This window comes from Podarcis pityusensis, assembly GCF_964106645.2.
Source record: "Podarcis pityusensis genome assembly, chromosome: 15".
In the NCBI taxonomy this organism is placed as follows: domain Eukaryota; kingdom Metazoa; phylum Chordata; class Lepidosauria; order Squamata; family Lacertidae; genus Podarcis; species Podarcis pityusensis.
In genome coordinates this window covers 3,885,129-3,910,170 of record NC_138040.1, presented here as the reverse complement: position 1 = coordinate 3,910,170, position 25,042 = coordinate 3,885,129, and the positions used below count along the sequence as shown (strand labels likewise).

General features: G+C 48.4%; 1 protein-coding gene across 1 annotated transcript in view; it reads right to left on the bottom strand.

Moving 5' to 3' along the window:
• The window catches only part of DOC2B (double C2 domain beta), a 134,114-nt gene that overhangs the window by 90,463 nt on the left and 18,609 nt on the right, over nt 1-25,042 (bottom strand). The window contains exon 2 of the mRNA XM_080983136.1: nt 12,350-12,429. Coding sequence (XP_080839262.1) covers nt 12,350-12,429 — 80 coding nt within the window. The remainder of the gene's footprint in view (nt 1-12,349; nt 12,430-25,042) is intronic.

Here is a 25,042-nt window from a genome sequence, read left to right as displayed (position 1 = left end):
CGGAGACAAAAGTGGGCGGTGCAACTTACACGGGTTTTACCTCTGGCCGTTGGACTAAATTTTGCCCCTCTCTATCCCCCACGCAGAGACATCGCCTTGCCAACAAGGTGGTTATAGTATAGTTAAAGCTATGGTTTTCCCAGTAGTGATGTATGGAAGTGAGAGCTGGACCATAAAGAAGGCTGATCACCGAAGAATTGATGCTTTTGAATTCTGGTGTTGGAGGAGACTCTTTGAGAGTCTCATGGACTGCAAGAAGATCAAACGTATCCATTCTGAAGGAAATCAGCCCTGAGTGCTCACTGGAAGGCCAGATCGTGAAGCTGAGTCTCCAGTACTTTGGCCACCTCATGAGAAGAGAAGACTCCCTGGAAAAGACCCTGATGTTGGGAAAGATGGAGGGCACAAGGAGAAGGGGAGGACAGAGGACGAGATGGTTGGACAGTGTTCTTGAAGCTACCAGCATGAGTTTGACCAAACTGCGGGAGGCAGTGGAAGACAGGAGTGCCTGGCATGCTCTGGTCCAGGGGGTCACGAAGAGTCGGACACAACTAAACGACTAAACAACAACATCCCCCACGCAGAGAGGCAAGGAGTGTGATCAGAGTTCAAGCATACACTCCCAGCCCTGCAGAAACCCTCCAGGAGGATGTAAAGCAGGGCTGGTGAGGGGTGTGGCCTGGTGGGAGTTCTGAGGGCCAGGTAGAGTGACCTGGAGGGCCACATTGAGCCCCCGGGCACTGAGGTTTCCCCCCCACACACACCTGATGGAGTTTGTGACTGTACACTAAAAGTAGGGGTTTAATATGCAAGAGGCGCATTGTCCCCACAGTAAACAGCCCTATGCAAGCACTCTAAATGATCAGGACTAGTCCTCATTTCCGGGTTTGTAATGTTGCAGGAATTAGGTTGGGGGGGGGGTTGCCCCTCCATCAGATATCATGCACATGCAGCCCATTACCAAAATCAGCAGAATCACTTTTGTGACTTTTGTGATTTGTCTCCACAAAACACTTCATCAGAGTTTCTTCCCATCTATTCAAAGGGCCTTTGCTGCACGATACCAAATGTAAGAATTCACTGATAAATGCATCTATGTACTGGCTCACTGGGAAAACTTCAGAAATTCATATAGACATGTGAGCTCAGCTACTCAGCAGCCCCTCTGCCTGAGTGATAATTCCTGGCATCCTGATACCTGAGTGCCAGACAGGTAGCCATTCCAGAAATAACAAACCCAGATGAAGCCAAAAGGGTGTGGTTAACTTGGCTGGGAAACAGGGAAATGTAAATATCTCTTTTGTGACACTTGATGGGTGTTTGGTGGAGGGCAAGGGGAACCATGGGGCAGGGTTCAGGATGCTCAGATTACTGCCACCAGACCTCACCTTTCATGATGTAACCATGATGTAACCGTGATGTAGTTTGGGGGGTGTAACATGGGGATTAGCAGCTAATAAAAGTTTGGGGGCTCTTTTGTTCGGGGCTTCCATCTTGTTCCACCTTGTGGCAGGTGGGAGTTCTGTCGCAACAGTCTTCAATAAAGACCAAGCCGACTGGCTGCTGTTTTGCTCTGGTATTCCTGGCTGGTATCCTTGTTTTTTGTCCAAGGGAGCCCTCAGATTTCTCCATTAACAGTAAGAAGTGGGGAAAATAGCACCCCCCATTCTTCCTCCCCCAATTAAACGCTTCTGCCCAGCACAAACCCACCTATTCTCTCTCCCCTCCTTCTCCTCCCCCGCTGCTGCAAAAGGGTTGCCAACTTCTTTAACACCCCTGAACAAAAGCACCTCATGGGGAACGATTTATCCTGTGAGGCTTCCCCCATCTTCAATGATCTGATGGGCGACAGCATGATGGAATAGGCAGTCTGGTCCAGCAAGGCTCTGCTCAATTTTCTCACACTCTTATCATTCTTTTAAAAAAACCAAAAAACCTAAAGCTGTAAAATGTACATTTAAAAAATATAAACCTCAGATCGCCCAGAATTATCCATCAAACACAGATTACCGAGGCAGGAAAGGAGGAGAAAGGGATCCCCCCCCCCCATCTACACAAGCTGTTCTTTCAATTTCTTCTTTGATGCATTTACCCTTTTGTCAGGGGGAGGTAAACAACGACCCAACTTCACTGTATACATCAAGGGGAAAGGTTCCTGAGGATCAAAAGGGATATGAGCGATACATCTTTTGATAGTGGGAAGATAAGACGAACTGGTTATTTTCAAGGCTGGGAGGAGCAGGGGAAAGAGAGAGATTAGCCGTGATGGAGAGATGGCTGTACAGGAAATCATATCTGGAGACAGCGAGGGAATATAAAGAGAAAGAAGCAGACAGGCCTGAGATTTTCATTTCAACTGAGTCTTAAAACCAGCCAAGTCCCCAAACTGTGCCCAGCTAGATCCTCGAGACGTCCACAAAGAAATAAATGAAGGGATGAAAAGCTTGAGAGTGACCTAAATCGCAGAGGAGGTTGTTTGCTGCCTCCCTGCTTGAGTGCCTGTCTGCTTGGGCCTGGCCTCCTTCCCTTCACAGGAACATAAAAGCAGCCCCTCAGGGTGAGGACGGAGACCCACCTATAGCACATCATAGGAGACCCACCTATAGCACCTATAGCACTGTTACCCAAAGTGACCAATCAAATGCCTCCGGGAAACCTATTAAGCAAGGCGTGAGAGCAGCCGCTGCCTCCCACTGTCAATCTCCAGATCCTGGAGGTAGTATACAGCCCTTGCAATTGGTAGCCATGGATAGCTACACCCTACATGAGTTTCCTTAATCCCCTTTAAAGTCAGCCTGGTTAGCAGTCCTTACAACACCTTGTGGCAGGGAGTTCCAAAGTTATTAAACTATGTGATGCTGTGTGAAGTAGTTGGGAATGTAAAAAGCTGTCTTATACTGAGTCAGACTGGTGCACCATCAAGCTCAGTATTGTCTACACTGACTGGCAGCAGCCCTCTGGTGTTTCAGGCAAGGGGGCTCTCCTAGCACTATGTAAGGACCTCAGAAATAAGGACTTCTAACAGTGGAGACAGAGTGCAGCCATCATGGTTAATAGCCACAGACAGCCTCCACAGACCGGTCCATTCCTCTTTTAAAGCCGTCTTGCTTTGGTGGCCATCACTAAACCTTGTGGGAGTGAGTTCCACAGTTTAACTGCGCCCCATGCGAAGAAGTTCTTCACCTTTCTCAACCTGTGGGTCCCCAGATGTTGTTGAACTGCAACTCCCATCACCCCTAGCTAGCAAGGCCAGAGCTCAGGGATGATGGGAGTTGTAGTCCAACAACATCTGGGGACCCACAGGTTGAGAACCGCTGCTAGCCTGCCCCAATTTCTCCCAACATTCAGCTTTCAGATGGCCCTGAGTTCTAGTCTTACGAAAGGCAGGGCGAAAACAATGCTCTCAATCTTCTTCTTCCACACTGTCCATCATCCGACACATCTCCATGGTCCCCTCTCACTTTTCCCTAATTTAAAGTAAAGGTAAAGGGACCCCTGACCATTAGGTCCAGTCGTGGCCGACTCTGGGGTTGCGGCGCTCATCTCGCTTTATTGGCCGAGGGAGCTGGCGTTTGTCTGCAGACAGCTTCTGGGTCATGTGGCCAGCATGACTAAGCCGCTTCTGGCGAACCAGAGCAGCGCCCGAAACACTGTTTACCTTCCTGCTGGAGTGGTACCTATTTATCTACTTTTACTTTGATGTGCTTTTGGACTGCTAGGTTGGCAGGAGCAGGGACTGAACAACGGGAGCTCACCCCGTTGCAGGGATTCGAACCGCCGACCTTCTGAGTCCTAGGCTCTGTGGTTTAACCCACAGCGCCACCCGCGTCCCTTCCCTAATTTAAAACACCCCAAATATTGTCTACTTTCCTGGGGCACAGATGCTCTACCACTGAGCTACAAACAGAAGTTCTTCTTTCCCCCTCTTCTGAATCTCTTACCCTTCAGCCTTCATTGGATCAATGGCCCCTTGCTTCCCTGTCATGGAGAGCGAGCAAAATCTCCCTAACCCCTTTCCCAACCCACTGGCCCTAATTTTACTCTCCATGATCCCTTGCTTCCTTACTCACATTCCCCCACTCAAACTAAAAAGCAGGTTGACCCTTCCTCACTGGGATGTAGCTCCAAGTTCTTTGATCGTTCTGGCTGTCTGCCCTTCCCAAATTCTCCAAGAGCGTCTCTGGAGGGGTTGCCTGGTTCTGATTCTGCCAGCTAAATTGGGACAGATTTACTTATGGGGGTGGCAATCAGAGCCCAGAGGAAGCCTGGTTGTGATTATATATCAAACGAATGTCCTGATCGGAAATTGCCAGGGGTCATCCCTTGAGATGCTGCCAGTCAGAACAATATAACCCAAGGACACAAACCCCACAGTGCCAGTGGCCCAGCAAAGTTTCAAATCAGCGTCGGTCACAAACAAGTAAAGCAAATCTCTTTGGCTTGCCTTGGTTTTCTCCCACCTCCTTCACCCACCCCATCTTTAAATAATAATAATAATTTATTATTTATACCCCGCCCATCTGGCTGGGTTTCTCCAGCCACTCTGCGTGGCTTCCAATGGAATATTAAAATACAATAACCTATTAAACATTAAAAGCTTCCCGAAACAGGGCTGCCTTCAAATGTCTTCTAAAAATCTGGTAGTTGTTTTTCTCTTTGACATCTGGTGGGAGGGCGTTCCACAGGGTGGGCGCCACCACTAAGAAGGCCCTCTGCCTGGTTCCCTGTAACTTGGCTTCTCGCAGTGAGGGAACCGCCAGAAGGCCCTCGGAGCTGGACCTCAGTGTCCGGGCTGAACGATGGGGGTGGAGACGCTCCTTCAGGTCTACTGGGCCAAGGAACTGAGGGTGCAGGACCCCCCAAAAGTTTGAGAGTTGCTGGATTAGCCTAAACTTCCTGCGGTCTCAAAGTACCATATATTTTGCCCTAATAAAGTTCCTGCTCAACACCACTGTGTTTTGAAGTGATTACAGATGTAATTCGAGATAGAGTCTTGCTCTGGTCACCTTTCACAAATTACGAAGCCCATTTTGCTGCGTGCAATCTGGCATGGAGTCCCTAAAATGGTTGGATGGTGCCTTGTACGCCTCCTTCCAGCAGCTCCTGCAGCCAAGCTGGTGCTCTGCTTTCCTTTGGGCCACATCAGCGAAGCCGGGGTGTGTGTGTGTGTATTTCTTGTCATCTGGGTAGCCCAGGACCTCCAGACACACTGCACTGGCTTGTGCCTCGTGGAGGTCACTCCATTGCTGTTTGACTTCACCCCCGGAGGCACACTCCATTGTCTCTCGAGACAGATGGATGCCAACCACAAGGTTTGTGTGTGTGTGGTGTGTATTAATGAAAGTAAAGGTGCCTGAAGGAGTGTCTCCACCCCCATCGTTCTGCCCGGGCACTGACACTCGAACTCAGGACGCAAGAGAGAAATGTGCTAGGAGGAAGGCACGTTTGGCAAATCCATACCGTGATCAACTCCTGCCCGGAAACCCATGTCCCCACTGTGGAAGGACGTGTGGATCCAGAATTGGCCTCCACAGTCACTTATGGACTCATTGTTAAAACCATGTTCATGGAAGACAATCTTACTCGGCTACGAGTGATCGCCAAAGAAGAAGTAGATTGGGATGTTTGAGGGATGAATGCTTCCCTTTTAAAAAAAATGCCTCAGATAGTCTTTGAAAAATGTTGGCTTAGTCAATCTGAGCACCAGTGGCCATTCATGGCTGTTAAGAACAATAGATTTGGTTTCTTAACACCTTTAAGGCTCCTCTGCCCACCCACCCACTCCCCGAAAGGAAAGGAAAATGGCAAGAGTTATTTATAAGCCAGTGCAACCCACGGCCAGCCCGACATAACGATTATTTACTTGACGCTCCTGACCGCCTTGTCAGCTTATAAATGGGGCTGTTAAATGCTGCTAATCACGTCCTGCAAAACGGCTCTCTCTGGCGGCTGCATAATTGGCAGCCACTAGGTTTTCACCACCCCCTTCCTTCCCAATGCTCTTTTTTCATTTTGCAAGAAAAGGGAAGAAAATAGGATTTTTGAAAAACAGAGCTGCGTACCAGTTGCAGCTTTGCTTCCGCTAAGCTAGCGGCCCTCACCTGGGAAGAACATCCCGCTCTCAGGATGGGAGGGGGGCTTTCCAGTGATGTAAGTGGGGTGGATACCAAAGCAGGGGTGGCCACATAGATGCAAAGGTCCATGATAGGGATTTAATTTTTATTCTTTCATTTAATTTTTATTTTCTGTTATATTGCACAACACAACCATATCTCAGATTGTTCCAGGGCACCTTTCTCCAGCGAGCAAAAGAAGGCCTGGCATTGTTCCCCTTCCCTAGCCGAAGAACTTAATAACCTAAGAATTTCCCTGCTGGATCAGGCCCATCCAGTCCAGAAGCATCCTGTTCTCACAGAATCATAAGGAACAGGAATTTGTCTCCAGATTTTTTTCAATGAATCCGGGGACACTTTTTTTTTTTTTAGCTGAGTAGCAACAGGGAGTCAGTAGTGGGGATGGTGAGGCAAAAGGCCCTGGGCCCAAGCACGCATGCACATTGTATAAAGGTGCGAAGCCCTTCTTTCGCACCCTGTGAAACATAAATGCACAGTTTTTTAAAAACTGGGCAATGGCGTGCCGCCTGCCCATGACTCCCAAGCCTTCCCTGATCTCCTGCCCCCTTCCCCCTTTGTTTTGACAGATTGGGGGAGGCTCGGGAGTCGTGGGCAGAAGGCCGTTGCCAGGTTTTTAAAAAGCTCTGTGCATTTATGTTTCGCAGGGTGTGAAAGAAGGGCTTTGCATCTTGCCTGGCAGAGAAACCGCGCCCCTTGCGCCCCTTCTGGGCAACACCCACCCGCCTGCGACTCCTGAGAAGAAGAAGAGTTTGGATTTGATATCCTGCTTTACCACTACCCGAAGGAGTCTCAAAGCGGCTAACATTCTCCTTTCCCTTCCTCCCCCACAACAAACACTCTGTGAGGTGAGTGGGGCTGAGAGACTTCAGAGAAGTGTGACTGGCCCAAGGTCACCCAGCAGCTGCATGTGGAGGAGCGGAGACGCGAACCCGGTTCACCAGATTATGAGTCCACCGCTCTTAACCACTACACCACACTGAGCCTCCCCTGATCTGTCAAAACAAAGGGGGAAGGGGGCAGGAGATCTGTACCGTTGGACATCCCTGGTTCACCTTTGGTAGCGGCAGCGAGCAGCTCCTGAAGCCAGCCAGAGCCAACTGCGCTACCAGGCTGGCTCCGGGCTGCTGAGGATGCCACTGCCACGTTTCCTGGGGACAGATTTGCAAATCTGGGGACATTCTGGGGACGGAATTTGTCTGAGGACAGATTTGCAAATCTGGGGATGTCTGGTAACCCTATCCTAAAAACAAAAATGAGCTTCTCTGGAAGCTGAATTCTGCAGATGTTGTGTCAAACATAAGAACAAGAGAAGATGCCTGTTGGGTCAGGCCAGGGACTCATCCAGCCCAGCATCCTGATCTGACAGTCTCCAGCCAGATGCCTCTGGAAAGGCCACAGTCAGGATCCAGGGAAAAGAGCAACTCTCCCCTCCTGTGTTGTAGAGAGCCAGTGTGGTGTAGTGGTTAAGAGCGGTAGACTCGTAATCTGGTGAACCAGGTTCGCTTCCCCGCTCCTCCACATGCAGCTGCTGGGTGACCTTGGGCCAGTCACACTTCTTTGAAGTCTCTCAGCCCCACTCACCTCACAGAGTGTTTGTTGTGGGGGAGGAAGGGAAAGGAGAATGTTAGCTGCTTTGAGACTCCTTAGGGTAGTGATAAAGCGGGATATCAAATCAAAACTCCTCTTCTTCTTCTTCTTCTTCTTCTTCTTCTTCTTCTTCTTCTTCTTCTTCTTCTTCTGTGTTTTCCAGCCACTGGTATTCAGAAGCATAGCCATTTATCAATAGCCCTCTCCTCCGCCATGAATTTGTCTAAACTTCTTTTAAAGCCATCTAGGTTAGTGGCCATCACTGCCTCCTCCTGTGGGAGGGAGTTCCACAGTTTAACTATGCTTGTTTGTTTGTTTGTAGCATTTGTACCCTGCACTTTAGCCAAAAGGGCTCCCACACCAGCTTACATAAAATCAAGGCAAGACACTCCCTACCCGCAGGCAGACAATCTAAATTCAGTTTAAGGCTATGTCAGAGTCAGATCCAGGGCTAGATTTAGTATAAGGCACTTTCCTCTGTGCTGATTTCAATGAGCTTTTTAAATTCAGACCCACAATGACTGGAATCTTGCTTTAATTTTACAGGAAGGGCCTTAGCTTGGTAACAGAGCTTAGCTGGGAGAACCCAGGTTGACTCTGTTAGAATTCCTGCTCCATGGTTGCAGTCATGGGATTGTTGTCTATCACATGACGTCTATCACATGATGTTTTGATTCCACAGAGTGGGAAGTGATGGAGACAGGACGTTTGTGTTCCTGTGTTCCGTGAAGTGGGACTATTGTCCTTTGTTCTTTTTCTCTTTGCTGTCTGATGCTAGAGAGGGAGGGAGCCATGTTGCAGTGCTCCGTGTGTGTTTATATGTAAATAAAGTAGATTAGCCAAAATGCTGAGTTGCTGAGGTCTGTTACGCAAGCCGCAAAGACTCTGCGGATCCCTAAGTGTGCCAATATTTGTTGGCATTGGTTGCTGTGATGTTCAGGCAAGAAAGCTTTTGAAGCTCCCGAACGATCGACCAGGAGGGAGAGAACATGCCAGTCGGGCATGTGTCTCTGCCAGGGTCCTACTCGAGAGTAGGACGTGCTCCTGACACAATCTCAGTCTTCTCCAGATTGGACTAGAAAAAGTTCCCTGCCTGAAACTCTGGAAAGCCTCTGCCAGCCAGTGTCGACAATATTGAGTTAGATGGCCTAACAGCCTGATGCAAATAAGGCTGCTTCCTGTGTTCCTATTTGAATCGGTCCTTAATGAGGACTGGAATCTTTATTTTCAGGCAAAGGTCTGTAACTCAGTGCTAGAGCACAGTGGTGTAGCGTGGGTTGCCATCGGGGCACAGACAGATGCCAAGTGGGGGACCTGGCCTGACGGGAGCAGAGAGCCACTGAGGTCTGGCCTTCGTCTCCGCAGTCTCCCTGCCTCCTTTCCTGTCCCCAAAAAGGAAGCGGAGTTGCTCCTGTTCCACCTGGAAACGGTTCCTATCAGGGTTAGGCGGCAGCGACAGAGATGTTGGTGGGGAAGGGTTTTCCCAGCAGGGAGAGGGAAGCAGATACACAAACCCCCTTAAAAATGGACCTGGACAGCTGGCCCTCTCGCTACACCACTGTTAGAACATCTGCTTTGTGTGCAGAAGGTGCCAGGCTCAGTCCCTGGCATCTCCTCACTTGGAGAGGCACGGGGCAGGGGTCCCACTCTTCTTTGCTGTATGAATCCCCCCAACAAGCTATGGTGGGGGGGGAGAAGACCACCACCTCCCCACGGCCACCTCTCTCGATTCAAATTCTGGCTCGAGCTTCCTCTGTGAAAGCAGAAGAAGGCAGCACAACACCCCCACCCCAAATTATCTTCAGGAAGCGGGGTGTTGCGGAGTGTGGGCTGGGAAAAGCTATATCGACAAGAAAGGAAACAGAGGCGGCAATTAAGGAACCTGCTTTGGACGGGAAGGGAAATTACTCATCGTCACACGCACTCCCTGCCCCACTTTCCCAGCAATGTTGCCAACTCGCTCCGTCATTTTGGATGCGTACCGTGCTTTCCCACGTATAAGACTAGGTTTTTTCCCCTTTAAAAATTACGCTAAAAAGTGAGGGTCGTCTTATACACGGGTAGCGCACAGGGTGGACTTTGATTGGTTGCTGCCGCGGCTGTCAGCGGCTATTGGGCGTGTCATTGGTTGCTGCGCCAAGGGCTGCTGTTGATTGGCTGACGCTGTGGCAGCTGGGCGGGTGATTGGCCGCTTCTGCTGATGATGGGACAGACGAGAGCCGGATTTTGTGTCGCGTGCTGGTGAGCGAATTTTGGCAATCCCCCTTAAAAAAACTCAACAACCCTGGGCAATCCCCCCCCCCAAATGCTCAACAACTCTGAGCCATCTCCCCCCCTTTTCTTAAATTTGAGTCCCCAAAAACAGAGGGCGTCTTATACATGGGGGCGTCTTATACACGGAAAAATACGGTAAGTCCACCTTCAGGGCCACAGATTTGAGAACACCCAGGTATCTGTCTGCCCACTCGTTCTTCCTGAAGACCACCACATGTTCAGTGCTTTGCCAACTTCCTACATTTGTCTTTTTTATGCTTTTTATTGGTTTTCCATTTCAAACAAACAAAATACAGTAATATTCAACAATCATCTACCCATTTCCTTACCCAACACTCTGCTGAGCACTGACTTCCCTCCCTCCCTTCAACAGGTTTTCTTGTTTCAATCTCCTTTCCGCAGTTTCTTATTATATCCAGTCCAAGTTGTAAGATTTATTTCAGTCCTGCTAGAGTCTTCAAATTTCTACCGTTATTATTTATATAATCCATAAATTTACCCCAATCTCTTTGGAATTTTGTTTCCTCCTGGTTTCAGATCCTGCAGGTCAGTTTTGCTACTTCTGCGTAATCCACCATCCTCGTCTGCCACTCCCTCACTGTTGGTAATTCCTGTACTTTCCATTTTTGGGCTAACAAAATTCCAGCAGCAGTCGTAGCGCCCATAAATAACCTTTGATCTGCTTTTTATATTTCCTCCTCCCATCAAGCCTAACAAAAAACCTTCCGGCTTTTTTGGGAAAGTATATTTTAACATCTTTTTCAATGCGTTATAAATCATTTCCCAAAACTGTTTCATTTGTCCACATTTGTCTTTTTCAACTGGGGGGGAAACATAGAGAGAGAGGGAGGCCGCAAGAAGAGCCACAGTTCTGGAGGGATGTTTCATTTTGGGTTCTCCTCCTTCACCACCCAAATTTAGACCATTTCGGGTGGCTCCCCCCCCACACACACATTGACCTCTGCTGTACAACTTGTTACCTACGCACAGGGATAGGAAAATCGGTTCATCTCTTTTACTTGTTACTCGTGCACTGGGATGGCTGGATCTGTCCATTTCAGTTCCTCCCCCTGCCCTGAAAACGTGTGGATTTTAGCGCAAATTCCTCCTCATCCGCACATTTCTAGCTAAGATAAAATCAGCAGAGGTCCAAAAGGCATCGGGAACTGAGTATCCCAAACATAACCCCCCCCCCCGGACTTACTTCAAGTCTGGATTACTGTAATGAGCTCTACGGGGGGGGGGGAGTTATGTTTGGGAGACTTGTGCTCGATCCAGAAGCTGCAGTCAGTGCAGAATGTTGCAGCCCAATTGCTGACAGGAGTGAGGTCAGTATATAAGACCCATGCTCAGAGAGCTGCAATGGTTGCCAATTTGCTGCCTGGGCAAGTTCAAGGTGTTCCTATTAGTATACAAAGTCCTTAACAACCTGGGACCAGATTACCTGTGAGATCACCCTACCTCAAATATGCCGCCTTGACCAGTTTGCTCTGCGGAACTGGCCCGGCCCATAATACCCGTTTCACTTCTGTTACAATATTGATATTTCAGTGTAGCGGCACATAATCTTTGAAACTCCTTGCCTATTGATATCAGACAGGCACCTTCACTGCAATCTTTTTGGCATCTGCTAAGAATGGATGCTTTTGAATTATGGTGCTGGAGGAGACTCTTGAGAGTCCCATGGACTGCAAGAAGATCAAACCTCTCCATTCTGAAGGAAATCAGCCCTGAGTGCTCACTGGAAGGACAGATCCTGAAACTGAGGCTCCAAGACTTTGGCCACCTCATGAGAAGAGAAGACTCCCTGGAAAAGACCCTGATGTTGGGAAAGATGGAGGGCACAAGGAGAAGGGGACGACAGAGGACGAGATGGCGGGACAGTGTTCTTGAAGCTACCAGCATGAGTTTGACCAAACTGCGGGAGGCAGTGGAAGACAGGAGGGCCTGGCGTGCTCTGGTCCAGGGGGTCACGAGGAGTCGGACACGACTAAACGACTAAACAACAACAACAAAACATTTTTTGCTTCGACAAGCCTACCCAGATCTCCAGACTACTGATGTGTTTTTGTTTAATGCCGGCTATAATTTTCTGAATGTTTCCATGGTTTTTACTAATAATGTTGTGGGGGTTTTTTTGTAAGCCACTTGGAAGGGTTTCTTTTACAATTGAGCAGCATATAAATGTTATGAAATAATAAATAAAATAATGACAAGGCACTGATCAAAGGCTGAACAACTGCTGGCGAACGGGAGCCTCAAGAGTTCGGCAGGCGGCTCGATCGTTCCAGGCTGTCTATCTGAGTTACAGAAGGCTGATCCCTAGAGCAACACGTCTATTACCAGACACCCACCTTGGCTCTGTTGATAGTGCAGTGGAGAGCGTTGTTCTCTTGATCATACAGCAAGCTGAAATCTAATGTCCCCAGGGCAGCTGGAAGAAAATGAAAAGGAGACACATATTGAGGAGAGAAGTGTTTGCCCCTTTTTGAAATATAAATTCAAGCGGAGTCAGAATGACAGGAGAAAAAATCAAGTCAAAGAAAGGAACCAAAAGCTTTAGGGGTACAGGATCCTTTTGGATCAACCCGATCTGCGCTCCCCAAAACATTACGTAATTTGAAACTCAAGCACCCTTTGCAATTTGTACTTTTTCCTGAATTTTGCAGTTCTGTAGCCAAGTAATAGGTACCAATTTTTATTTTTATTTTTGCAAAAAAATGCAAGGAGAATGTCGGGCAGCTAGCATCAAGGGGTAGACTCCTCTTGAACCTGGAGGCTCTACTCAGCTGTCATTGGCGAACAAGCACCGAGTTCAGGGTTCTGCCAAGAACTGAGATGTTTGCAAATGAGTCTGCTTCAGGGCTTTCTGACAACATGTAACAGAGGCCGAAAGAATAAAAGGAGGTGGGGGAGAGGGGAAAACGTGCAACATCTTTATCATATTGATGTGTGGAACTCACCTCCACAAGATGTGACGATAGTCCTGGGATTTACATTAAACAAACTTGTGGGGGATGACTTAGTTACATGGAATTTCAATACTCAAAGGAAGTCTACCTCTAAGTAATGAATGTTTGACATTCCACTGGATATTTTCCTCTGTTGTAAGGATGGGGAACCTGCGGCTGTTCAGCTGCTGTTTGACTACAACTTCCAGAATCCTCTGCCATTGGCCATGCAGGCTAGGGGTGATGGTAGCTGGAGTCCAATGATAGCCGGGTGTCAGGGAACTGTCATCAGTGCCGGAGGGAGAGAGCAAAATCCAGAGGGATTCCAGAGAGCATCCCGGGAGTGGGAGAGGCAGCCCATCTTCTGGGGAAGAGAATCAGCGTAGCACCAGTGGAGAAGGGGGACAGATGGGGGAAGCAGCGAGGCGGTCCCATGACTCCTTGCCGGGGACCAGCGGGGAGAATAGAGGTCCTCCGCTGCCTACGCCCTCCTTGCGCAGAAGGCTTTCACGCAGAGAGAGTAGGAGGAGACTAGGCGTCAAAGAGCTTCTTTGCTGGAAGAAGTTTAAGAAACGCCCATTGACGGATTCTGCCAGCGATTGAGACAGCCACGGGTGAGTGGCTGTCCGGACAGAAAAGGTTCACTCAGGCAACCCAGCCAGGTGTTCACACCGGCTTACGCACAAGCAACCCCTAGAACCACGACACCGGGGGAGGGGAGTTTCCCAGATGTTACCCCTCCTTGCTCTGGCTTTTAAATTCGATTTTGTCCATCTACTGCCCACCTCACTTCAGAAGGCCTCTGAGCTTACTCCTGACATTGCCCAGTACCAAATTCCAAGGCACCTTTTCTCAGAATGCCCCATGAGGGCTAGAAACTTGCCTTCTTAAAATGATGGAGGGGTGGAGGTGGGGGCAACTAAAAGCTCTGCTGCGGATTCCATGCCTGCACACTGCTCCCACGCAATCCTCGCGAGCCCAGCCTCTATAATTTGAGGGCCTGTTTGTTCCCACACAAGAGATTATTGATTGAAGCAGAAAGACACCCTGTTGGTTTTCTCTCTCAAAACATACTCAGAGCCGGTCTTTGGCAGAATGGTGGAGGGAAAATAAGGTGGGTGCGATGTGTGGGGGTGGGGGGGAGAGAGGAGAGGGATGACTGTGCCAATAAGCTGGTTAAATTTAGCACCGCATATTTTTTAAAAGGGGGGAAATTTGAGAGGAACAGGGTGGGATAAGGATGCTGATTTGCAGAAATGATGAATAGGTTGTAAATGGCAGCGCTGGACTTCCCAATTCCCTGCTGTGCTGTTTTGTTTCTTAAAATAATATATAGGCATATTAAATTTTTGGTACCGTTGGAGAACCTTTCGTCCCTTGACCTGAGATGGTCAGCTTCCCCAACTTGGAAGGGTTAAGAAGATAAGAAGAGATCTGGTGGATCAAACTGGGGACCCATTGTTGTAAACAAAAATCTGCCCTTTTTACCTTATGGGGTATTCCAGAGCCCATATAGAGTCCTTACGTAGGTTCCCTATTGGTAGGAGAAAATAACAGAGGCCAACCAGAGAATATTGAGAAGCAAAGCAGCTAGTAAGCCTGATCTTTATTGATCTGTTGCAACAGGGTCCTCACCACATGGAGGAGGGAGGAGGAACCAGAACCAAGGTGTGCCTGCCCTTACATAGACATTTTAAAATCCCTCCCTGGAGTCCAAGACCAACCCCAGAAACATCATACATACATCACAGAAGGGGTGTAGCTCAAGACCACCACCTCCAGATACATCATACCTGCATCACAGAAAGGGCAGTCTACAGCAGAAATCTGAGTGCTTTGTCTACCTCCTGTCTGCCAGGTTACCTGTTTAATGGTCACTTGACTGGATTGCCTGGGGAGCCTGGCCAGTCTTTTGTAATGATAACTACTTAGTTCCTGGGCCAGGTCACAGGCTCACACCCTATTCATATCTTAAATGTGCCCTTAAGACAGGATTTGTGAGGAAAGAGACAATGGGGAGGTTTCCCACTTTGACCTTGCAGAGAAATAATTGAGGTCAGTTTGGGAATCAAAAATGGTTTCAGGTCGGTCTTCCTGTGCTGATCTATGTACGTGCTTGGTTGGTACACTTATGAACATTTAACATATATCTAAGACCTCAAAATTCCTATCACAATATAAGACCTCAAAATTCCTATCACACCCATCTTCTCCAAGATTCTGTTGTCACAGAGGCCCATCAGGTGCCCCCAACAGAACGCCTGCAAGCGGGGCTAAAACAGCAGCATTGTGACTAGTAGCCATCCATGGCTTTTTCCCCCTCTATGACTTTGCCTAGTCCTCTTTTAAAGCCATCCGAGTTGGTGGCCATTACCGCTTATTCCAGTGAGGGCAGGTGGAGGTTGGCTGTCCAAGAAAAAAAGGGGACACCAATATGCTTAGGTCCATGTTCAGCTGCAGATTTAGAAATAATTCTTGCGACTTAAATTGGGAATGCAGTGCATCTCCCTTTACTGTGACAAAGGTGAGTTGCCTGCCTGCTCAGCCTACCCACTAGGGCATGGGTAGGCAAACTAAGGCCCGGGGGCTGGATCTGGCCTAATCGCCTTCTAAATCCAGCCTGTGGACGGTCCGGGAATCAGCATGTTTTTACATGAGTAGAATGTGTCCTTTTATTTAAAATGCATCTCTGGGTTATTTGTGGGGCATAGGAATTTGTTCATTCCCCCCCCCTTCAAAATATAGTCTGGCCCCCCAACAAGGTCTGGGGGACAGTGGACTGGCCCCCTGCTGAAAACGTTTGCTGACCCCTGCACTACGGGCTAACTGTTGATGGGCATAGGAAAAGTGTCGATTGTTTCTGCACCCGAAGTTGCCCAATGAGGGATGAGGACTTCTTTTGGCACTCCCACAGCCCCCCGGGCCCCTGATCCCTGCCCGCTTGGTCACAAGGTGGCAAGGGTGGTGACTTCCCCTTTTAAAAAGTGCATAGAGTTGAAGTCGAAAAAGTGACACTCTTTCCCACTTCTTCTTCCAGCTCTGCGGGCTTTTCAAGACTCAAGCCCAGCTGACTGATCTGAGCCTGAAAAATCATATAAAGATTGGCAGCTGTAGGGAAGGAGGGGTAAGCGGAAAGACTAGGGGAGGAAAGTGGGTGCTCTTTCGGAATCCCACATGCACCCCCCAAAAGAAGGTTGGCACCCCATGTTCCACACACACGGCTGGGGTCCCACATTCTGAAAGGATGCCTTCAAATGATAGACGTCTGTCGTATGGAAGTTCTTCAAATAGGAGACAATAGAAGACAAGGGACACACTGTTTTTACTGTGTTGTGTTATGTGAGCTGGTCTTTGATCATAATAAATTATTTGATCTGGAGACAAGGGACACAGCTATAAATCCATTTCTCATACCACTTTAAACAGTCACAGCTTCCCTGAAAGAATCCTGGGAACTGTAGTTTGGGTGCCCAGAGCTGTGAAAGGACCCCTATTCCCCTTGCGGGGCAACAATTCCCAAAGTGCTTTAACCACCAAATCCTTCTTCTCGGGGACTATACCTCTGCGAGGGGAATAGAGGGTCATCTATGAAGTCTCAGTTCCCAGAACTAATTACAGACCCCAGAATTCTTTTAGGGAAACCACGACTGCTTAAAAGTGGTACGAGGCTGCTTTAAATGTATTGTTTCTGAGCACATTCAAAGTGTTGGTGCTGACCTTTAAAGCCCTAAACGGCCTCGGTCCAGTGTATCTGAAGGAGCGCCTCCACCCCATTGTTCTGCCCGGACACTGAGGTCTAGTACTGAGGGCCTTCTGGCGGTTCCCTAATTGTGAGAAGCCAAGTTACAGGGAACCAAGCAGAGGGCCTTCTCAGTGGTGGCACCCACCCTGTGGAACGCCCTCCCACCAGATGTCAAAGAGAACAACAACTACCAGACTTTTAGACGACATCTGAAGGCAGCCCTGCTTAGGGAAGCTTTTAATGTTTGAGGCATTACTGTATTTTAATATTGTGTTGGAAGCCGCCCAGAGTGGCTGGGGAAATCCAGCCAGATGGACGGGGTATAAATAATAAGTGGTGATGATGCAGATGAGACCATGCTTACCAGGTGTCAGGACTGGAGTGAAAATCAAATCCAAGACACCCACTCCCCACAGCTAACAACTTGGGCTAGTTCCCCAGCCCCTGGCTGCATAGTACTGAGTTCAGATCTTCCGATCCCCAGCCCCAGGTTAGGAAAGGACACAGATAAACAGGGACACAAAGGTTCTGGACATGCAAATGAGATGGAAAGTCTTCTTCTTTTAAAAAAAGCAACTGTATGTGAATGGTTTGACATGATTTGGTCTATAGTAACAATGATTAAATTAACTTAGGAAAGAGCGCACATAAATCAAGCTAATAAGTTTGTAGAAAAATGGGTATTCTTTGTGATGCACTGGAAAAAGCAACTTTAATGGTAATGCTCAGCCTCATGCAGCCTTCAATTTGTTGTAATACGGTTAGCATTTGCAAACAGATGTCTTTATTCGCTTTATTGTGCCTTATTTGTGGGAATCTATTATTTTGCTGTCTTACTGATTTAATTTTTTTTTTAAAAAAAGAAGCAACTGATTCTGGACAGCTGGTGTTTGGCACTCAAGACACTGGCAATGGCCTCATTCTGCAGCCAGTATCGTGGGCCTGGATACAGTGGAAGGATCTGGCTGCCAAAAGGCCATGGAGCTGAACACTTCGTTCTGCCTCTGGATCCAGAAAATGGAAGGGAGCAGCTTTGCCTGCCTCTCTGCAAGGCAGCCAGCCAGCCTGTGGAACAATCTCCCTTTGACCCTGCAAAATGGAAAGTAACTATCCCTAGCTTCTTCCATTGCTCTGGGAGGCTGGGGTGTGCATGGTTTGTTTGCTGGATGACAGCAAAGGTCACTCCATTTTGGTGGCACACCTGCTGCTGGGCCCTGATCCTGCACGGTTCCTGGAGCAAATGATGGTGGTTTTTTTTCGGCCACTAAGCTCCCAGCCCAATGGAAGGTGGCAATTTCCCTCTCTCTCCCCCCCTCCCTTCTGCCACCACTCTGTGAAGCTAAACCCGGCCTATTAAAATTGGATGGGGGAGATCAATCCTCAGGGCCTCGTTAAGATTCCCATTACGGCAAGCAAGCAGCAGATTTATTTTCCAGTGTTTTGCAAAAGCGTCTCCGGGAGGACATCCTTTGAAAATTGCTCTGTTTATATGGAGATGAGGCCTGCGAGGTTTAACCAGACACACACAGAGACACAGAGACACACATAGGAAGAGCCTTGCTGGGTCATCTGAGTGCGATGACAGCTGTCCCCGCTGGCAGATTCCCAGTATTCAAAGGCAGACTGCCTCTGTCACTGGAGGCTCCACGTCACCATCACAGCTAGCCGCCATTAATATAGCCTTACCCTCCATGAATGTGCTTAACAACTGGATTCAAACTCAGCTGCCTGCTGGAATTGTGCCCATACTAGGGGACTTTTGGAAAGGTGGAGGCTAGACCATTGGAGGAAATGGGGCCTGCTCCACCAGCCTCAGTAGCCCCTGCCCACCTGGCTTCTGACTCCCAGTTTGTCCAAGGGGTGGCACTGGCTGGCAGCTCCCTCCTCCTCAATTTCAGTGGGGTGTTTGTAGAACACATAGGAAAAGAGGATGGAGCTCTGTCTGTAAGAGGTTCTTGCTCTACCTACACTGGGAGTTGCCTAATACAGAGTCAGGTCATTGCTCCATCTAGCTCAGTATTGTCTACACCAGAGGTCAGCAAACTTTTTCAGCAGGGGGCCGGTCCACTGTCCCTCAGACCTTGTGGGGGGCCGGACTATATTTTGAAAAAAAATATTAACGAATTCCTAAGCCCCACAAATAACCCAGAGATGCATTTTAAATAAAAGCACACATTCTACTCATGTAAAAACACGCTGATTCCCGAACCATCTGTGGGCTGGATTTAGAAGGTGATTGGGCCAGATCCGGCCCCTGGGCCTTAGTTTGCCTACACTGACTGGCAGCAGCTCTCCAGGGTTTCAGGCAGGGGACGTTCCCAGCTCTACCTGGAAATGCCAGGAATTGAAATGGGGACCTTCTACACGCCAAGCAGATGCTCTCCTACGGAGGTGTGAGCCTTGCCTGCTTCCCACCCCACCAGTCTCAATGAGCACCACCCTCTTCTGTTCTGGAATGATCATATGCAGCCTTCTATTTGTGCGTAAATCCACAGGCTGGGTTTGAAAGAAAGGAGAGAACTGATTGTTTGTTTTCAGCCCAGGAAGATGGTGACAATTCCCTCCACCCTCAGGTGAAAGGGAAGGCACTAGTCTCTGTTCAGCAACACACACGATTATAAAAGGAACCAAAACATTGAAGCAGATGCTCTTTTTTATGTATCTACATTTCCTTTCTCTCTCCCTGCCTTGTTTTGGGTTTTTTTTTTAAGGAAAAAAGTGAGCAGAACTGAGAAATGCAGTCTGTCTCCCTTGGCAGGAGAAGGAAGCAGCCTTTGGATTGTCACGGCTCCTGAGCTCCTCAGGCATTCCCCCCCCCCCAATGCATTAAGCACAGTTTCGCAAAGCAAAAATGAGCCGATGACGTTAAAGGGGTGGGATTTGAGAAATTGCAGCAATGTGATTGGAGGAACATTGTAAAGAATATTTACCCCGCTCCCCCTCCTGGTCTGAAGGTTTGGGCCGGAACACTTTGGAACCAACTTTTTAGATTATTATTTTTCTGGTCCTCGTGGATGCACACAGTCACACCTTGGGGGGGAAATGTTTAGCAGCTGTTTAGGAGTTTGTCGAACATCTACAAACTTTAATCCTTCCTCATTTATCCTGCTACTCCTTCAATGGGGAGTGGGTTTGAGATGGTCAAAACACAGTAGGTAGGTGAGTTGGTGGGTCTTGGGGTTGGCCAACGTGGGTAGGTTAGTAATAATAATAATAATAATAATTTTTATTTATACCCCACCCTCCCCAGCCAAGGCCGGGCTCAGGGCGGCTAACAAGCAATAATAAAAACAAGTTGACAGATAGTAGACAGATCCTTTCTATACAAAATGAGATGTGGGCAGGAATGTTTTCAAGATATTGCAGAAGGGTCTCACACTCTTAAAGGAAATAAAGACTTTGGCAACAGGAATGAGGGAAGTTGGGGTTTCTCCACAATTTTCAATCACTTAAGTCTGAGAACCTCTGAGTTCATTGAACCCTTAATGAGCTCGTGAAATTGTCATTGATCCCCCAACCCAAATTCTTAGGAATGTAAATGAAATAAAATCAAGAAATAATTGATACCTAATCAATGTGTATTAATCACTCATCACCACTGCTAGGAATCATAAAATGTAAATTTTATGCTTCGCTACCATGCAGAAGTTCCTCATTGCCCAGGGAGGTGCGCTCTGTACGTGCTCATGCCCTTTATTTCTGAGGCTCACAGTTTTTCGAATTATTTTGGGGGGATTAAACCTCATCAACTTATTTTCCACATACCTAAGCCCTTTTGACCCCCTTGGTCTTAATTCACCCTTCTGCACTGTTCCATCAACCCCAGGGAGTCAGTACCAGCCAATTTGGGAATCCTGGACTTAATATTTTTGGAAAACTAACCCCGCCTAACTTGGTTCTGACACATGTAAACTCCTGTAACAGCTGTGACTTCTCCCTTGTGAAAGTTGAGATTTTCCTACTAGTAGGGGTATCCACCTCCCATTGCGTCCCAAGGCAAGGCAGTTCAGGACCCTGGACAGAGCACTGTGGAAGCTGCTGGTTGTAGCAGCCTCCCTCCACCAGGGGGAGCTGTTGCCTCTGCAGAGTGTGGCCGGTCTGGTCCTGCTTTTGGTCCCTTGCCCTCTGAAGAGCTGCCTGCAGTCTTAAAGGGCAATTACCTCATTCCACAGCCATTGGCTCCTATCGCCTGGGGGCAGGAAGGATTGCAATGGCCGGGTGTCATCCCCATCTAATAAGCCTAGCAAAACACACATTATCTGGGTGGGGGATGATAGCACCTCCTTCTGCATTTTCTTTCAAGTTCAAGGGCTAAGGGATTAAGGCCAGAGTAGTAGTATTAACTACACCTACTTATTACTACTAGTAGTTAAGCATTTGTGCAATGGACTTCTGCAACCTGGATGACCAGGTCCATACATATCATGTGTGCTTGTGGTGTGTACATCCTGAAAAACTCAGAATGTATTTATTTTGGAAGCCAAGAGGCTAGTCCTCAAGGTTGTGAAGTAAGAGAGGAGAACTACAAGGAAGTCCCAGTTCCTTGTATTGGGACTTTAAGAAGAGCCCTGCTGTGTCAGATTCTTGTTGACTGTTCCTGAATCTGGAAGTTGCAGTCACCCTTTAAGGTTTAAAATTAATTTTAAAAATTGAGCTTCTCTGGTTTCCTTTCAAAAGCCATCTATGCCAGGGGGAAGGCTCAGTGTACCTGTCTGGACAAGGCATTTTTGTGTGGGAAAGGATAAGAAATAGAGTGAGCATTGTGCAACAGACCCACTGAATGGTGGCTATTTTCGTACAGTGTTCAGTGAGATTTAGGCCACATCCACACCATACATTTAAAGCACTGTGATACCATTTGAAACAGTCAATCTCTTCCTCCCTCAAAGAATTCTGGGAGCTGTAGTTTGATGAGGGCGCTGAGGGTTGTCAGGGAGACCCCTAGTCCCCTCCCAGAGCTACGGTTCTGAGAGCGGTTTAACAATCAATCCCTCAGCAGCTTAACCTAATTAAATGAGGTGTTAAACGAGGAGAGGATCAGAACCGTATACACACCACCTGGAGAGAAAAAACCGGTGGGAGATAAATGTGATAAATAAATAAAACGAAACTGCATTCCAAAGTACGTAGGTGGAATTTGCACTGAAACGCAGGTGAATTTTCAGAAGGGGAAAAATTGCAAGCTAACGCAAAAACACAGAGAAGCTGTGGGTGCAAATGGACGGATCCATCCCCTCAATAGCCATATAATAAAACCTGCTTCGGCCGCCACAAGCTCTGAGGCAGCGCAGCTTAAAGCCCCATCTGCAGCCGCACACCACAGACCATCTGCTCCTCTCGCACCTTCGACAGGCTTGCAAATGCCCTTGTGTCCTCACCTCTGGCTAAGCTTTTTTTGCATAAGAAGCTCTGATCCTAAGCAAGGAGGCAGAGCTCAGGTGATGGATGAGCGGAGAATCGTGCTAAGGGATTCCGCCCTCCCCATGCCAATCCCGAGGTCACCTTGAACCTCCCAGCTGCTGCGTGAGAGAGGACTTAGCCATTTTGCTCTTTTTCCGACTCAGCCAGGCCAGAGCGCCTTCAGCGATGACCCACATTTCGCAAGTCAGCCTAGCAGTGGAAGAGAAGGGTAAAATCCGGCCGGGTGCAGGGCGGTCGGACCCTCCTCCCCGTGCAAGGATGGGTGAGAGGGCGTCAAAATGAATGTTGGAAGATTCAGGACGGATAAAGAAAGGGCTCCATCATGCCGCACACTGCTAAACTATGGAACTCCCTGCCACAGGAGAGAGCGGTGGCCACCAATTTGGATGGCGTTAAAAGAGGATTCGGAAAATTCACGGAGGAGGAGAAGGCTACTAGCCACAACTGCCTCCAACGCTTCTGAATTCCTGTTGCTGGAAGCCATGGGAGAGGAGATTGCTCATGTGCTCAGATCCTAGGTTTCCCACTAAGGCACCTGCTCAGCCTTTGTGAGAATAATAATAATAATAATAATAATAATAATAATAATAATAATAATTTATTTATACTCCACCCCTCTGGCTGGGTTTCCCCAGCCACTCTGGGTGGCTTCCAACAGAACACAAAAATACAATAACCTATTAAACCTTAAAAGCTTCTCTAAACAGGGCTGCGTTCAGATGTCTTCTAAAAGTCTGGTAGTTGATGTTCTCTTTGACATCTGGTGGGAGGGCGTTCCACAGGGAGGGCGCCACCACTGAGAAGGCCCTCTGCCTGGTTCCCTGTAACTTGGCTTCTTGCAGTGAGGGAACCGCCAGAAGGCCCTCGGCGCTGGACAGGGTGCTGGGTTAAATAGGCCATCACATACCCTCCAAGTGTCCTGACTTTCCAGGGACAGTCCCGGAATTACGAAAGCCACCCCGGCTTCTAATATGATCCTGGGATGTCCCTATTTCCTCTGCCAGTGCTGCCACGGGCGAACTTGGGGAGGAGGATGAGCCAACACTTGTCCTGTTGCCTTTCCACGGCCTCTCCATGGCTGCTGCTGCCAGCCGCCTCCCTTGGGCAACTGGTAGTGGCTGCTGGAGAGCCAGCGAGGAGGAAAGGAGGCTGAGGCCCAGCCCTGCGTGCCATGCTGGTTCTGAGGGGCAGGCAGAGGGCAGAGCCGTCCTGGGCAGGAAAAAAAGGGGGAGCAGAGCAGAGGGCACAGAGTCTTGATTTAAAAAAACAAAAACACTTTGTGCATCCTCTAATCTTAAAAGGTAAAGGGACCCCTGACCGTTAGGTCCAGTTATGGCCAACTCTGGGGTTGCGGCACTCATCTCGCTTTATTGGCTGAGGGAGCCAGCGTACAGCTTCTGGGTCATGTGGCCAGCATGACTAAGCCGCTTCTGGCGAACCAGAGCAGCAAACGGAAACACCGTTTACCTTCCTGCCGGAGCGGTACCTATTTATCTATTTGCACTTTGATGTGCTTTTGAACTGCTAGCTTGGCAGGAGCAGGCACTGAGCAACGGGAGCTCACCCCGTCGCGGGGATTTGAACTGCCGACCTTCTGATTGGCAAGTCCTAGGCTCTGTGGTGTAACCCACAGTGCCACCCACCACTCGCCTCCCTCCTCTAATCTTACCTCTTTCTAAAATTCATTTATTGGCGTGTGCTTTTCTTCTTGTAAGTCTACCAAAGGAGAAAACAAAACTGGGATTAAGGGTTTTTCTCAGGCTGGCATGTGTGTTGTGGCCCATTGTAGTAGTAGTAGGAAATGTGGAACGGAAGATCAATATCCTAACATCCTCCCCTTTTCCGGGTAACACATGGCACATAGCGAAGGGTCGACACCTGTTTATCTCCTTTACACCACGGGATGGAGAAATCCAAGAGGCTGATGGTAAAAGGAAATACTCTGCAGGGAAGGGGGACACACACACAAAATTGGGGGGCTGGTCGAGGAGGGCCAGTTGGCGGGAAGGGAGAAATGTCCCTTTTTTCATCTGAGGAAGGTTGGAGGGTGTGCCATCGAGCTGATCCAGCAGCACTCTTCTGATCTAAGGCCCAAGGACCAGACAGAGAGGCCTGGACCTCTGTGACACAGCTCTGTACTGCTCACAACAGACTCCAGAAAATGTCCATGCCAGACATTGTTTGAAAAGCTAGGAAGTTTTGCCATTCAAGAAACTGGCTCTCATCCTGCCAAAGCCCTTGGCAAAGCACACACACACACACACACACACACACACACATAAACTGCCCTCCCTTCAGTGTGCTACCAAGCTCCAAATTTGACATTAAGCCTCCGATGGTGCTTTTAATTGGAGAGGCGATCTTTTGAAAAGGGAAAAAAGAAGAAGGGAGGCAATTCGTTAAAAGTTAAGGAATAGAAAACCTGCATTGTCGGCAGGCCTCCAAGCCACTGCCGCCTCCCCAGCGCTGACCTTTACACTGTACGATGTGGATGAAATAAAATATATATGTTGTGCTTACTCCTTTTTTAAAAAATCAGCACTAGGAGAGCTGCGAGGGACGGGGAAGGGTTGTGAAGGACGGCACTGCGCCTTCCACAACGCAGAAGCGTAGAATTGTTGGGTTCGGCAGGACCCTGATGGCCATCTAGTCCAACCCCTGACGTAGGACTCGAACCCACAACCCATGAGACTCTTCTTCTCATGTTCTACCGACTGATCCATTCCAGCTGGCCCATGGATGGCTTTAAAAGAGGACTGGGCAGTTTCATGGCGGATGATGCTATCAACAACTTTTAGCCACAATGGCCTACTCTGCCTCCATGGCTAAAGGCCGCAACACTTAATTTTTTATTAACCGACCAATCACATCAAATCAAACCAAATTACATAAATTCCAAATTACACAGCCGAATTTTAAATTTTTGTTGGGGG